Here is a 17,579-nt window from a genome sequence, read left to right on the forward strand (position 1 = left end):
TACAGTGAATAAAGAAGACCATAGAAGAAATAAAAGAATAATAAATTGTTCAACTGTTTCAAGAGATGTAACCAATGATACTGAAGGAAGAAGTTAAAGATGCATTGAAGACATTGGCAAAGAATAAGACTCCAGGAACTGATGGAATACAAATTGAAATATTTCAACAAATTGATGTAATACTGGAAGCACTCAATCACCTATGCCAAGAAGTTTGGAAGACCTGACCAACTGATTGGAAGAGATCTATATCTGTGTCCATTCAAAAGAGAGGTAACCCAACAGAATGCAGAAATAATTACACAATACCATTAATAACCCACAGAAGTAAAAATTTACTAAAGATAATTCAAGAATGGCTGCAACAGTATATTTACAATTGAACTAAATATATCTTAGGAGATGATCACATCACAACACTTCTGATTACATTATATGTGTTGATTATATCCCCTCATATCTGTATATTTTATATGAGATGATCATATAACATCAATATTCAGTAAAATATGTAACTTGATTATACACATCACTTCTCTTTACATTATGGGAGATGATGCCATCACATCAACTCTGATTAAGTTATATGAGCTCATTGCTTTACAACACCACTGGTTATCATCATGGGAGATTGTTTCATCACACCACATCTGATTGCATTTTGGGTGATGATCACATCACATCATTGCTAAATACAATATAGGAGATATTTTCATGACACCAGTGATTAAATATGTGAAATGATTATATCACAGAAACTAATTACATTATGGGAAGTATTCAACAGACAAAATAATAATTAGTTTAATTATGGATGATGATCACATCTAAAGCTAAACGAATGGGTTTATCAGTAAAACATGTCTGCAAATGCACTATGTGTAAAAAGATATTAAACCACTGTGATTGCACATCATCAGTTTTACTTTTTTCAACAATTCATATACTGTTTATTTTGTTCAGGCTATAGTTTTGTGGATTCCACCAGTCTCTGCCCTGATCTTTTTTATGATTTTGAGTTTTGTTCCAGGTTTTCTCCCACTGTATGCAGGACCTTCTGATGTGATCCCTTTCAGAGCAGTTGGCAGTGGTAGCTGAGCACCATCTAGTTTTTCTGGTGTTCCTTATATTTCTACACTGTCCATTTTATGAATAAAACATGTGTTTATTGTTTTAGCATTGTGTTTAGATTCTGATTTGTGAATTAGAGGGGAAGCTTCTGATACAGTGTATTAGAGGGATAATTAATGGTATAAATAGCTACTGTTTGCTGATATATTTTTCTAATGTAATTATTCCCTTATGTCAATAATAGTGATTTAAAAAACTTCAGGTTAGGATGCCAGATGTAGTGGAATATAAGGAATTGTATGTAACCGCAGTACTAGCACAATAAGCATTTTCTCTCACTCATTGGATTATATTTTTTTGTATTATTTGTGGATGGTATGTCATTTTAGCTTTACTTTCCTATTTCTCTTATTACTAAATGTGTTAGTTGCTGTCATTGTATAGGGAATTATCTAGTCATGGCCTTTGTACCACAACTTAGCTGTGGAACCTTGGGGAAGCAAGTAACTGGTTTTTTTTTTTAAAAGGTAGACATTAAATAATGCTTACATAGTAAAAATTGGTATGAAGGTATGTGAGATGTTTTGCTAAAATTCTGAGTATGTTTTAAATTAAAATTTTCTTGTCAAGTTTGCTACACTTTTTTTCACCATTTTTGTTTGCTTTTTATGACATTTTTTCTATGGCATAATTTTTTATGACATTATATATAAATTTAAACTTTTAGTTACTGTGTCACTTTCCAGTCATAAATATAAATGAAGTGCTGACACCTTGTGAGAGGGGATGCAATCAATGGTATGGTACACTTCATGTGTAAACTATTTAACGGGCAATCAATTGGCTCTGTCAACGTTCACCTAAGGTACAATGAAAAATTTAAAATATATATACATATACGTAGATATGTGAAAGTGATATGCAAATACATCTGAGTTCATATGACAAAAGTATGCAATAACAAAAAGCATAATATGTTTTCCACCAAATGCTTTCTTTATATTGGTAATATTTATTATGTACTCGTTGAACCATATTGGCTGAGGTTAGAGTTTTTTGTTTTGGGGTGATAAGACTTTTTCTATTTCAGACAATTTTACCTGTTAGATTTCCCCCCCTACCCCAGTATAGTATTATAAGGAGAGCACAGTGGCACACTGTAGAATAAGCTGACTTTGCCATGTTTTCATAAAAACTGTAGACTGTGAACCACTAGGTTAGTGGTTCAAGTCCACCAGCTGCTCCATGGAAGAAAGATGAAGCTTTCTGTTCCTGCCAAGATTTACAGGTTCAGAAACCCTACCCAAGGGCGATATGAGTCGGAACTGACTCAACAGCACTTAACAACATATAACTTGTGAAGTGTTTATTCTCAACCAAGTCATTGGTATGGAAACAATTGAAAATGTAATAGGAAAGGGTCAAAGTTCACCAGATTGAAAAGCATAATATTGATTTTATTTTATTTTTATTTTAGAAACATGACCAGGGTCAAGTTTTATTGGATATAGTCTTCAAGCATCTTGATTTGACTGAGCGAGACTATTTTGGTTTACAATTGGCTGATGAGTCCACAGATAACCCAGTAAGTTGAAGGTGTTGTCTTTTGTTTTCTTTTTAGCTTTTTTCATTGTTCATAATGAAAGTCATTTCTAATTTATAATGTTTACTGATTTAATGTGTGACTCTGAATAATTGGAGATAGGTAGTTTGTTTTTGTTTTTTTTGCCTTTGTCCCTCTATGTATTGGTTTTAAATGTTAATGTTTTCATCACTGTAAGTCATTCTTTCAGGCTAATACTAGTTTCTTCACTTTTATGTTTCAGACAACTAAAAAGGCCGTACTAGCAAATTATATGATTGAATTCTATGTATATTTATATGTTTATAATGTGAAGGACTTTCAAAAAAGAGTAGGATATCGTGATATACCGTTAAATAATGATTTTGATAAGTATAAAAGAATGACTTATGAATAGTTTAGAAAAATAGTCTAATCTTTTAGAAGAATTGGGATGCTGAATTACTGTTCTCTGGGTCACTGCTTTAGGAATAAGTTAGGCTATATTATCATAAGGAATATTGTTGTTGTTGTTGTGTGATGTTGAGTCGATTCTGATTCACGCCAGCCCTTTGCACAATAGAACAAAACACTGCCTGGTCCAGCACCAGCCTGATATGTTTGAACCCATGTGTCAGTCCATCTTGTTGGGAGTCTTCCTCTTTTTCGCTGACCCTCCACTTTACCAACCATGGTTCCTTCTGACCACAGCTTTATTTTATATTTATTTTCTATAGTCTTTCCAATTGTCCAAAGTACGAGTAAGAATGACTGTGGAAAATAAAATACTGTTCATGAGCAAAGTAGGATTTGTTTGCTTGGTTTTCTCCCTCTCCGGGTTAGTATTCTACTGTTTGCGATCGCAGTGAGTCTGAGAATCCACTTGATAGCAGTGGAAGTTATAAATATGAAATGTTAAATCTGGCTTTATGTACAAACCAGCTATGAAAACCTAAGAGGATAATGTGGATAAAAACAAACCAAGAGATAACTAGACTCATTGGAAATGAAGTCTTTGGTATTGAATTGAAATAAAACAGAAACTTTCCTCATATTTTGATACTTTCACTAGATGACTTGAGCTTCTCATAGGAACTAGACAAATATGTTACTTCTTGATAATTACATAGTTGGGTAATATACTAAACCCATGTAAACACAGACATGAGTAGAAATGTCACTTAAGAAATTCGGAATGCAAATGTATTTTCGTCAGTGCTGCACAGGCAGCCCCTGGCTAAGACAAGGATGAGTTTCATTCCTAAGTCTGTCTTTAAGATGGATTTGTACAGAAGTTGGAATTGTTAATTATTCTCATATCTAATGGCAGTCAGATGTTTTTCTTACTATATAATAGGAAGGAGGGTAAGTCAAAAAGTATTACTACAAAATCATAGAAACCTTTATTAAGCAAAAGTATCATAATGTGAAGTTATTGTTTCTCAACATATCTTTCATCTAGTTCTTTTGAAGATGATGTGTCCATATCTTTAATCCTTCCTTAAAAAATACTATGATCTTTAATTTATGTCAGAATTGCAGTTTTGACAATTTCAAGGGACTTAATATACCTTTAAATGTTCTTTGAGTTTGGGGAGCAGAAAGAAGTCTGAAGAGACAAGGCTTCCTAACAAAATTCTCTTGGGGCCACCTTTGCTACTTTGAAGACTAAGCAGGTACATTGTCACGATGGGGGTAAAAAAATCTTCCTTGACAAAACTTTGCTTTAAAAATCTTGGGTGGAGCTCAAGAATTCGCATTTTTAATTAAGACTATTGAGCTAAGGTATAATATAATTGGAATAGAAGTAACCTTTGATGATTCCTTTACAGTAACTTGAAAGTGTTAAATTATTAATTTCAAAAAGTTTGCGGAAATATAGAGAATATCATATAGAGCTTATCATAATTTCAATTTCATACAAAATGATTCATTAGGTGTTTTTATACAAAGTGATAGCTTAAATACTTAATTTTCTTCTCATATATGTTTGGTTTATCTGTTTCTATTGTAGTACCTCAATTTAAGCTGTTATTAAAGGTGGTAAACCTGTTACATAAAGTTCTTTGGTAGCATATCAAATGTTATTTTTTGCTTTTGATCTCTTCTAACCTTCCGATTTTGGAAGGGGGTGACCAGTGAACATGGGGTGCAGTGAAATATTCCAGAGAAAAGCAGCAGTACACAGAATGAAGAGAGGAATGTTCTATGCAATAAAAAGTAAAAAAAAAAAAAAGTTTCAATAAGACTAAAATACACAGCAAGACAAGAAGAGTGAAAGATGAGATTTAAGCCCTATGTCAGATCATGAAGTGCGTTTTAGTCTATGATAGGAGGTTATGGTGCTGTAGGATTAGCACTGGACTGCAAACCACAAGGTCAGCAGTTCAGACTCACCAAGTGCTTCTTGGAAACCTTATACAAGGTTGCTATGAGTCAGAACGGACTGGACGCTGCTTAACAACAACAGCAACAAGGTTATATTTTTCAAAAGACTTAGTTACACAAGTCTTTGTAATATGTTTAAAATACATGAGATTTATGTTTTAGTCAGATTAGTCCGATTTACAGTGCAGTCATTTAATAACAGTATGGCAAAGTAGAGGCAGTAGGGAGATTGTTGCAATAATAAAGTCAGGTAGATGTTGATTCATTGTAGGTGATGGAGAAAACTGTATGAGTACTTGGTTGGTTGGTTGGTTATGTGCTGTGGAGTTTGTTCTGACTCATAGTGACCCTGTACAGGGTTTCCGAGGCTGTAACTCTTTACGGGAGCAGAAAGCCTCATCTTTGTCCCGCGGAACAGCTGATAGTTTCGAACTGCTGACCTTGTGGTTCACAGCCCGATTCGTAACCACTACTCTACTTGTTGATTTGGTTAAGGTGGAATGGGTTCATGAGAGAAAAAGAGAAATCAGTATCTCTAATTCAGTCTTTGGCAAGTTGGTATCTAAGATGGAACCCTTCAATAGTATTGTTATTAGGTTTATTTTTTCCTTCAGTTGTTTATTGTAAATAATAGAAATACAATTAACTTCACATATTAATCTTATATCCTGCATATTTCTCAGACTATATCTTAAGCCTAGCTTTTTGTAAATTACATAGATTTTCTACAAAGACTATTGTATAGTCTTTTCAACTAATTTATTTAAAGTTCCTACAGCTTCCTTTTCATGAGTCTCTGGGGTCTTTCCATGAATTAATAGCTTAACTGTCAGCCAGAATGGAGGTGGATTTTGTGTGCAGAGTTTGAACCTAATTCACTCTGCCATCCCCACCCTTCCAAAATTCCTCCTCAAATTTTTATGTATTCTTTGAGTCCTGAACTCTGTCTTCTTGACACTTCAGTTCAGTAAGGCCTTATACAGGATTTATCGAAGCTTGAAAAAAATACACTTTTCCCCAAGATTTCTGATTGTTACCATAAATAAAAATAAATTACAATATAAATTTAAGTATGAAACGGTAGTGAGTGTAATAGTGTTTTGGTTTAAGACAAATAGCTGCAAGTGTATAAATCTCAAACTTTGAAGTTTTTCAAGTAGGTTTTCTGTTTCTGCCTGCTTTTGGTTGCTATCCAGCATCAAATAGTATGGATATACATATACACAGAGAAAATAGAAAGAAATGTCATTAACAGACAAGAAATGTTCAGATAATTAAATGCAGACAAGATTGTTTAAATGGAAGGACCAAATCAGAAGAAAACTCATCATAAAAGAGTATAGGAGAGTAATCTTGTAAAGCTAGGAGAGTTTTCAGGACAATGTAAAGAAGCTGCAGTATGATTTGAAAAGTAATTAGCTGGAAAACTGGATTGAGGCATCTGGGCTACTTAGCTTCCTTTTTCTTCTATCTCGTTAGTTCAGGGGTGTGGTACCTTTTTTTCTACCAAAATTTATAGCATTATTCATGGGCCATACAATTTATCAACTTAAAATTTAGGCTACTATATTTGGTCAAGCATTTAATTAACTCACTCCTAATGTGATGGCTGTAAACCCTCTACAGGTTTGCGGTGAGTTGGAACTGACACCATGTCACACAACCACCAATGTGATGGCTGTAACTGCGGTTGCCTTGGCAGGGCCAGACCAAATGATGACACAGGCCTTATACAGCTGACCCGTGTGTGGGACATTCCCCACCTTGCTCTAGTTGAACAGAAGGTAGTAGGTACAAGTCCCTTGGGATAAAGCTGTGTGTGTGTCCGTGTGCTGGGGCAGAGGGACCTCACTTTTTCATGGCAGTATGATTGCTTGCATTGAAAGTCCAAATGATTCGATAAAAGTTTAAAACTGTACGAACTAAACCTTACTGTACAAATACCAACACCTGTCTATATACCACCAAAATAGCAAATCAGCTAAGTTTTTAATTACCCAATTGAAATAAACTTAAGTAGGAGTACCAAGGTCTGTATAAAGAAAACTATAAAACTACAGGAATAAATGGAGTCCTGATATAGCACTGTAGGATAAGCTCCAAACCTCAATGTCCATTTGTACTGCAAGGTTGGTTTGAACTGCAAGGTCAGTTCGAATTCCAAGGTCAACGGTTCAAACTCACCAACTGTTCCTCAAACCCTATACAGGATCACTATGAGTTGGAAGCGACTCGACAACACTTAAAAATGACAACAATGACAGGAATAAATAGAAGGCATGAATAAATGAAGACATAATTAGGTTTATATAAGGAAGACAGTGTTTATAAGCCTTTAAATGCTACTCCCAATTTCATATTGCTAGCTAGACTCTGAACAGAATATTTTTGGGAGAGTGGGCAGATTTGACAATATAATCTTCAAGTTTGGAAGACAATCAGAATAAAAATAGCCAAATATATTTTGAAATAATTTGCTCTAGCAGATACAACAATGAAGCATGGTAAATTAATTAGAATAGTGTGGTACTGGTATAGATATAGATGGGATGGAAAAAACAAGTTTAAAGACAGATTTTTTTTCTATGGATAAATTTTTGGTAACAGTAGCACTTTAAGTCAGGAAAAATACTGAAAAAATTATTGAAGCTTGGAAAAAATACACTATTTCCCAAGATTCCTGATTGTTACCGTATGCAAAAATAAATTCCAATGTAAAAGAATAGAATAAGAAGTGATAGAATAATTTTTATAATATATGATCATATTTGGTAAGAACAGCCCCAACATTTATGAAGGATATACTAACGTTTCTTTGCATAACAATTAGAACTGTTAGAGATATCTTAAAGACAAGCTATCAACTGTGGAGAAAATATAATATATATAACAGATTACTGAAACCTAATACTATTGCATTAACGGCAGGGAGGTCATGTCCAACTTCCTTTGGCTTTAAAAACGAGAAGAAGAATCAAACTCAAAATCAGCCCAGGGCCAATTCTCATACAGCAGAAGCCAGCCTTGCCTCCACCCTACAACCCTCTTTACCCTGTTCTGACACAGCACTTGGCTTCCACAGCACTCTGCTTCACATCTGGGTTCCAGAATCCATTTCAGTGGCTACACAGACAAGACTCATGATTATGGGGTTTATTAGGGAAGTGAACAGGATACAATCCAGGATCAGAAACAACTCGGGATATAGCAGTTCTCCAGTTCGGAATGCCTCCTCTCTGTAGGCACACCACGTTGTCATCTTCAGCTTCTCAGCCATGTGACCCTTTGACTTCTGTCCTGGCACGTGTTGCAGAGTTCTAAATACTCAGTGGGCACATTCTGCAAGCCAGCCTCGTACCTGTAGGTACTCAGCTTTACTCAATCCGTTGCCCAGAAAGCCGGTAGCTGCTCTGTCTCTCCATGCCTTTGTCTCTCTTGCTGTTTTTTCAGGTAGGGATCTCACTCATCACTCATGCATGGCTCTTCTGTCTTGATGGCACTGGGATTGTCTGTCTCGGCTTCTGAGATGTTTGCTTTTAACTGTAGTGGAATGGCAAAAGTAACCAATCCTGTTGTTAGAGTCCTGTACACCTATTTGCATGGTCCCTCCTACCCAATCATTTTGTGGGAGTTAAGAAAACTTTGCATAGAAAAGCCATATCAAGTAAATTCACAGCACCACAACTATGTTAAAAAGCTTCTGTAAATTTTAATTAAAAGATATAATTGCCATTAACTGCCATTGAGTCAGTTTTGGCCCATAGCGACCCTGTATAGGGTTTCTGAGGAGCAGCTAGTGTGTTTGAACTGCCGATCTTGCAGTTCAAACTGACTTTGCAGTCCAACGCATTTACCCACAGCACCAGTAGAAAAGTAGGCAAAGAGCATAAAATAAAGGTAACTGTGCCTGACAAACATGAAATGGCATTAAACCTCACTAGTAAATCAGAGGTTGGCCCAGGATAGGGCAGTGTTTCATTCTGCTGTGCATAAGGTCGCTATGAGTCAGTACCGACTCAGTGGCACCTAACAACAAGTAAATCAGAAATGTGCCAAATAAATGAGATAGCACTCTACTGATAAGCGAAAGTATAAGGATTTATAATACCTATTTATGGCAAGGATTTAGAGAAGTGTATTCTTAGGCATTGCTGCATTGCTGGTGAGAATGTAAAGTGAAAAAAATTTTTTTGAAAGAGTATATATCAAAATCTGAAATTTACTATTTGCAAGCATTTTCCATGAAGCATCATTTGTAATGTTAAGTGTCGCTGTGTCTGTTCCAACTCATAATAACCCTGTATGGGGTATCTCAAACTCAGCTGTAAATATTTACAGGAGCAGAAAGCCTCATCTTTCTTCTGCAGAGCAGCTAGTAGACTCAAACTGTTGACCTTGCAGTTAGCAGCCCAACTCATAACCCACTATGCTATCAGAGCTCCTTGTTTATCCTAATAGGAGATATAACTGGAATGACTTATTGATAGAATAATTCAATAAAGTATGGAACATACAAAGGAAATCTGTATGTCCATTAAAAAGATTCAAATATTTGTGCTGACATGGAAGAAACACCAAAATACATTGTTAAAGAAAAGTAAATAAAGTAAACAGCTATTTTAAAAATAAAATTAAATCAGAGAAATAATAAACCACATATAATAAATGTGTTAAGTATAATAATAAGTATATTAAGATAAATCAAACACAAGTGATTCACCAAAAGAGTAAAAAGAAAGCCCACAGACTAGGAAACATTTGAAATCTTTCAAGAAAATGAGATGGCACAGGATGGACTCACTCATCTATGCCAAGAAATTTGGAAGACAACTCTCTGGCCATCTGATTGGAAGAGACCCGTATTTGTGCCCATTCTAAAGAGAAGTGACCCAACGGAATACGGAAATCATCAGGCAATATCTTTGATAGCCCATGTGAATAAAGTTTTATTAAAGGTAATACAGAAACGACTGCAAGCATACATTGACAGAGAACTTCCAGATGTTCAAGCCGGTTTCAGAATTGGCCGTGGAATGAGGGATATCACTGCTGATGTCCAATGCATCTTGGCTGAAAGCAGAGATTATCAGACATACAATTACTTCATCTGTACATAAATGTTTTCTCTTTCTGGACTGTCTGTCCTACCTTCACCTAATGTGCATCTTTGACCCTTCCTCTCTATCGTCACTTCTCTGAAGACTCAATGTAATGTCATTTTTCTGATAGTCTTTCTACTACTCCATCATATCTTGGTACAATTTGTCTCTTTGTCTTACATTCCTGTAGCAGTTATAATACTTACTTGAATTGATGTTTTATGACTTTACAATTTCTTAAGCTAGGGACTATGCCTTAATTTTTGTTATCACCCCCAATACCTGGCATAGGACCTTACATACAATAGACTTCATGTAATGAATGATTTAAGAGAGAACTATACACCTCAAATTTGCCACCACGTAAAATGGTATAGGCTAGCCAGTTATTTGGGGTGCAAATGGATAATTGATTGTGTTTTTTTGTGTGTAGCATGGAATGCTCTATAACAGACATCCAAAAATTACAACCTGAGGCCAAATTCATCCCACCTCTATTTTTGTACAGCTTGCAAGCTTTGAATACTTTTTAGCATTTCAAATGATTGAAAAAAATCTAAAGCTTTAAGCTGCTAACTGAAGGGCTGGAGGTTTGTGTTCACTCAGAGATGCCTAGTGGTTTAATGCTGAAAACCAACCTTTAAGAACCCAGTGGAGTACAGTTCTTCCATGACACAACATGGGGACACCAGGAGCTGCAATTGATACAATGGAAAGTAGTTTTAATACATTTGTAGAAATAGTATTCTATTTAAAAGTGATGCTGTTTGCTGTAAGAACCCTGAACAGTTGGGGTTTAATTAGTTTAAATAAAACTACTGGAAAATTAAAATGCTGTACTTGTTCCTCATTTGGTATGCCATTATTACAGTATTTGCTCTTTAGTTTGTGCATATGCGTTTTGTTAAGTGCATGTTTTGTACGTTGTCTTTCTTTCCTTTTCACTGTTTCTGTGTCTGTCTGTCACTTTCCCCAGACCATTTTCTCTGCTCTCCCTCACCATTTTCTCCTCCCTCCTCTCCTTCTCTGTATGTACATGCATACATAAAAATATATAAACATGCTTAGAAAATTTGTTATTTTCCAGAGCAGTTTTTTAATTATAATTTAAAAAATGATCTTAGTATAAATGGAAAACAATGTTATAAAGTATTAGTGAGATATTATCAACTTAGTAAAGAGAAGGATGATCATTTGATAATTAATTTTCCACAGTATAGTGGATAATTTAGGGGCTTTATTGAATCTAAAGCAACAACAAAATTATTTTTTTATTTGAGGCTCACAGAAATGCCAAAGATGTTGTATGCAAATGTAGTTTCCTTGTACTGTTTTGCATTCATATGATATGAAAAAAATGCATTTTACATTTGAAATAGTCTTGAATAGAAGTATTGGACATGTAGTCAGAAATGACCCCATTGGCTTTCTGTGGTTATTGGGTTATAGACATTCTTTACCATAGGATATTAAATAGTTCTCTTTAGAGTTTTCACACACATTTAATGTGTTTATATGCACATGAAAATAGGGATTGGGCGATTTCTTTACCGTGATTCATCTTCGTATATTTTGTCTAACTAATTTTATCTGTTAAGTTGAAAATCATGTTGTTGGTGCTCTAGTGCTTTAAATAAATTTCACTAGACCTATTTCTTTAATATATCTATATTTTTTGATGTTGTGATATACTAGAAAGCTGTGTGTATAAGGTTTTGGAGGCTTTGAAAAATCACCCATTATTAAAATATCTTGTGGTTTTTTCCTGTCAGAGATTGACTCAGGATAATACCCATAATTATTATAAACCCTTTGTTTTCCCTCTTCTTCAATTATTGTTTTCCTTAAAAATGAAGTCTTTGAACAAATGTGAAGAATTCTATATTTATATCTCCAGCATCCCAAATTTTATTTTAAAATATTTGAACCCTATAGGGGAGTTTATTGTTGTTGCTAGTGGCATTGAGTCACTTCCGACTCAATGTGCGGAGTAGAGCTGCTCCACAGGAGTTTCAGGGTTGTGCCTTTTCAGAAACAGATTTCCGGGCTTATTGTCCCACGTGCCTTGGGAAGGATTTCAATTGACAGATTTTCAACTATTTTGTTATTATTAAGTGCTGTCAAGTCGGTTCCAACTCATAGCAGCCCTGTATAGGGTTTCCAAGGAGTGGTTGGTGAGTTTGAACTGTAGTTCTTGTGGTTCAAGCAACCATTTGGCCCAGTGCTTTATCCACAGTGCCATGCCAGGACTCCTTTCAGCTATTGTTGTTGTTATGAAGTGCTGTCAAGTCAGTTCCGACCCATAATGACCCTGTATAGGGTTTCCAAAGAGCAGCTGGTGAGCTTGAACTGCCGACCTTGCAATTCAAACAGATTTGCAGTCTGGTGCATTAACACCAGGACTATTAGTCGACCCCTTTATTCATGTGCACCATCCTGAAACTCCACAAAAAAGTATAGAGAATTTTTTTTAAGATCCTATTTAAGAAGTTAAAAACTATTACAATTGAAGCCCTATTGTATTCCTCCCTAGTTTTACCCAGCTTTGGAATCCTGGTGTGGCACTGTGGGTTAATGTGCTAGACTGCAAAGTTGGTTTGAACTATAAGATAGGTGGTTCAGAGCTTATCAGCTGCTCCTTGGAAACCCTATACAGGATAAGAACGGACTCAATGGCACTTGACAACAACAACATATGCCCTTAATAAACTAATATCTTTGACTGTCTTCATTCTTTACCGTTTTTGTTGTTGTTGTTGATAGTTGCAGTCAAATCAGTTGTAGCCAATGGATAACACATGTGTGCACAATAGATATGTTCCACAGGGTTTTCAAGACTATGACTTTTTGGAAGCAGGTTGTTAGGCTTCTCTTCTGAGGTGCCTCTGGGTGGATTCGAACCACCAAGCTTTCAACAAGTAATCAAGTTTTTAACTGTGCTACCATGTATTCCTTATACTTTTACTGTATATGGATATAACCCTAAATTTTTTTTATGTAAAGGATACGTTTGCTGTTGCAAACTTACACAGTTGATATAAAAGGGCATTTGTAGTGCTGTAGGATAAAGCAGTGGACCACAAGGTCATTTTGAACCACAAGGTTGATAGTTCAAACTCACCAGCTGCTTCTCAGAAACCCTATACAGGGTCACCATGAGTTGGAACCGACTCGATGGCACTTAACAACAACAATAACAACAAATACTCTTCCATAATATTTTTCATTCAAAACTGTTTTTGAAATTTGTTTATGTTAATAGCTATAGCTTTAGTTCTGTTTTATTCACTGCTATTGTGTATTCCCCACCACTCCTCCATCACTTAGTATTACTGTGGTAGCTTGTGTGTTGCTGTGATATTGGGAGCTATGTCACTGGTGTCTTAAATACTAGTAGGGTTACCAATCAAACAGATTTCTGGAGAGCTTCCATACTAAGATAGACTAGAAAGAAGGAGATGTTGGAACACTTCTGGATTGTTAGCCACTGAAAAGCTTTTAGACAGCAGCAGAACTTGGTCAGAAATAGTGTATTAATAATTACTGGTCGATGGAATGAGGAAGTTGGAAACAATTTGGATGGATCAGTAGTCAGAAAAGATGGTCCTGGTGATAGACAAGTACTGGAGATCACATGGTAGAATTTTGAAAGGCCAATGCCTTATTCATGGCAGGTACCTTTTTTTGACAACATACATGGGGACCTTGCCAGAAGGGAACACCCAGGAATCACATCAACTATAATTGTGCAAAGAGACAATGGAGAATCTCAATATCAATCAGTCAAAACCAGGCCAGGACCTGACAGTGAAAGAGACCATCAGTTGCTCAGATGCAAATTAAAACTGAAGTTGAAGAAAAGTAAAACAAGCACATGAGAGCCAAAATATGACTTTGAGTATTTCCTACTTGAATTTAGAGACCACCGCAAGAACACATTTAATGCATTTGACACTAAAGACCAAAAACTAGAGGAGTTGTAGGATGACATCAAGAATATCATACATGAAGACCAAAATAGATGTCAGAAGAGACTCTGAAACTTGCTCTTGAACATAGAGAAATTGAAGACTGTAAGAAATGAAGTAAAACGACTGAACAAAAAATTTCAAAGGGAAACTAGAGAAGAAAAAGTAAAATATTATAATGAAATGTGTGAAGACCTTAGAAAACCAAAAAGGAAAGAACATGCTCAGTATTTCTCAAGCTAAAAGAATGAACAAAAAAAATTCAACTGACTGGAAGAAATTCTTATTTGTACCTATTACATAGAAAAGTAACTCAACACAATGCAGATATCATTAGACATTATCACTAATATCACATGCAAGTAAGATTTTGCTGAAGATAATCCAAATATGGTTGTAGCAGTATATCAACAGGGAGATGCCAGAAATTCAAGCTGGATTCAGAAGAGGATGTGGAACAAGGGATATTATTGTTGAATTAGATGGGTCTTGGCTTCATGAAGAGATATCAGAAAGATGTTTACTTGTGCTCTATTGACTATACAGAGGTTTTCGACTGACAGCTTCATTCTTTTCTCCATTGATAAGAATGTTGTTGATTGGGCCAATGGTGAGGATTTTTGTTTTCTTTAAGTAGAGATGTAATCCATAAGAAGGCTGTGTTCTTTGATCTTCATCAGTAAATGTTTTAAGTTCTCTTCACTTTCAGCAAGCAAAGTTGTATCATCTGCATATCGCAGGTTGTTAATGAGTCTTCCTCCAATCCTGATGCCATGTTTTTCTTCATATAACCCAGTTTCTCGGATGATTTGCTCAGCATACAGGTTGAATAAATATGGTCAAAAAATACAACCTTGTCGCACACCTTTCTTAATTTTAAACCAATTAGTGTTCCCATGTTCTGTTTGAACAACTTCCTCTTGTTCCAGGTATTGATTTCTCATGAGCACAATTAAGTGTTCCAGAATATTCATACTTCGAAATGTTGTCCATAGCTTGTCATGATCCACACAATCGAAAGCCTTTGCATAGTCAATAAAGCATAGGTAAACATCTTTCTGATATTCTCTGCTTTCAGCCAAGATCCATCAGACATCAGCAATGATATCCCTTGTTCCACGGCCTCTTCTGTAGCAGATTTGTCCAGTGCAATACTTTGATTTCTTAACTGCTGTTTGCATAAGCATTGATTGTAGATCTAAGTAACATGAAATGCTTGATAGTTTCCATCTTTCCGTTGTCATGATATGATTTATTGGTCCAATTTTGAGGATTTTTGTTTACTTTACATTGATTTGTAGTCCATAACATAGGCTACATTCTTTGATCTTCATGAGAATTCAGTTACTGTTTTCCTGAAATAGAGCTAAACTTGCATTCAGAAGTATTGAGGTCACTTAAAATTCTAATAAAAGAATCAGGCCTTCTTAAAACTAAACAGCATCTCTTACAAAATTGTCATGGATTATTTTGGGATGAAGGGTAGAGATAATTTATATTTTGTTAGGAATCCCGAGACAACCCATTGCCATCAAGTCAGTTCCTCTTCATAGTGACCCTGTAAGGCAGACTAGGACTTAGAACTGCCCCCATAAAGTCTCTCCTGCCGTATCATTCTCTCACTGAGCAGATGGTGGCTTCAAAGTGCCAACCTTTGGGTTACCAGCGGAGTGCTTTAATCACTGTGCTACTAGGGTGCTTATGTTTTAGAGAAAATGGTAAAAATTATAACATTTAAGAATAGATTTGTAAATTTTGTCTAAATGAGAGCATAAAGCCCAGTATATTTTTATGAAAGATAAAGAGAATTTTTAAGACTTTATCTTATAAAACGTAGTTAAATTAATGGAAATCACTTTAGATTCTTGAGATTTTTAAGCATCTTTACTTTTGGAATAGATTATTGCATATTGTATAACTTGTTGGGAAATTAAAATAAAAATCTTTAATATCTTCAAATACATTGAATAATTTCTAGCATGATTTTGTTGTTTGGCATAAACAATATTGTCACTAATTTCTTGATTTTTTTTTTTTTCCTTATGTAGGACTTTAAAAAAATCCATTTATAGTGTTGATATACAAATGAAAAAGATTACAAGAATTGATGTATTTGTTTCTAAAGAATAAATGAAATTAATCATAGTGTTTGTTTATTTTTCAGAGGTGGCTGGATCCAAACAAACCAATAAGGAAGCAGCTAAAGAGTGAGCATGCATATTTATTTGATGTTTTACAAATATGTTTTATAAAGATATAGTATTAATATAATCTGATTAATTAGAACTGCATTTATTAATTCTAGGAGGATCTCCTTACAGTTTGAACTTTAGAGTCAAATTTTTTGTAAGTGACCCCAACAAATTACAAGAAGAATATACAAGGTAGGTTTATAGAGCATATTTTTCTTGAAAATATGTTTTTTAATTCTATTATGAAAAATAGGCAAAAATAGGTTACAATACTATAATTCTGAACTTAGCTGCTTCCAATAATCACACTTCAATTATGAATGGTCCAAGATAATGATCTCATCCTTCTCTTACCATAGTTGGGAAACCTTTAGGGGATTGGAACACCAAGTCAGCCTCCTCCAGCCACAAGTAGTCTCCTGAGCCATAAAATATAAAATTTTTGTACTTGTGAAAAATGGTTAAGAAGTACTTCTGTGACTAATTGAGTAAGCAGATATTACAGTTCTATCCAAGGGATATTTGTTGTAACAGTTATGTCTGGATTTTCTTTTCGTCATGTAAAAGGGTGTGTGTATGTGTGTGTACATATGTTGTTGCTAAAAAGTGTCATCAAGTCGGTTGACTCATAGCAACCCTTTATAGGGTATTTGAGGAGTGACTAGAGCATTTGACCCACCAACCTTGTTGTTCGCAGTCCAGTCTTCATTGAGGAGAACATCTTGTTGTGGTTGTTGTTAGTGCCATCAAAACCGTTCCTACTCATAAGGACCTTGTATCGGGTTTCCAAGGAGTAGCTGTTGACTTTGAACCGCCACCTTGCAGTTCAAATCGACCTAGCGATCTAGTGTTTATCCTACAGTGCAACACCAGGAATACATAAAATTTCTGTAAAGGAGTCATGAACAGTAGATATCTTTTTCCCTATGTAATTTTAATCTAAATAAAACATAATAGAATTGATGCCAGTGAATGCATTAGTATGTTCAAGCCTTAACCTGCCTGTTTTACTTATTTTATTCTTGTCTAAGTTTATTTGCTATCTAATTATTTTGTCACTTGACAAAATACACAAGAATGATCCTCATGGACATCTTGAGAATATTTGAATGTTCTCTGAAATGTTTAAGGTAGAAATACAGGAGGGAAACATGACAGTGTGCTAATTATCTTTGTTAAAAATAACCTTAAAGTTTACTTTGTATGATGCTTAAAAGACAGAATTGTCTGTTAGGGTTTCAGTCAACAATCAAGAGGGGCTTAAGATGTTCGTGGAAAAATTCCAGTATCTTTTTTTTTT

General features: G+C 35.1%; 1 protein-coding gene across 1 annotated transcript in view; it reads left to right on the forward strand.

The window, feature by feature from the left end:
* The window catches only part of PTPN4 (protein tyrosine phosphatase, non-receptor type 4 (megakaryocyte)), a 222,426-nt gene that overhangs the window by 44,926 nt on the left and 159,921 nt on the right, over nucleotides 1–17,579 (forward strand). Inside the window, exons 2-4 of the mRNA XM_006868745.1 lie at nucleotides 2,549–2,656; nucleotides 16,252–16,294; nucleotides 16,393–16,471. Of these exons, the coding sequence (XP_006868807.1) occupies nucleotides 2,549–2,656; nucleotides 16,252–16,294; nucleotides 16,393–16,471 (230 nt within the window). The remainder of the gene's footprint in view (nucleotides 1–2,548; nucleotides 2,657–16,251; nucleotides 16,295–16,392; nucleotides 16,472–17,579) is intronic.

The sequence above is a fragment of the Chrysochloris asiatica genome, unplaced genomic scaffold, assembly GCF_000296735.1.
Source record: "Chrysochloris asiatica unplaced genomic scaffold, ChrAsi1.0 scaffold00123, whole genome shotgun sequence".
NCBI lineage: Eukaryota > Metazoa > Chordata > Mammalia > Afrosoricida > Chrysochloridae > Chrysochloris > Chrysochloris asiatica.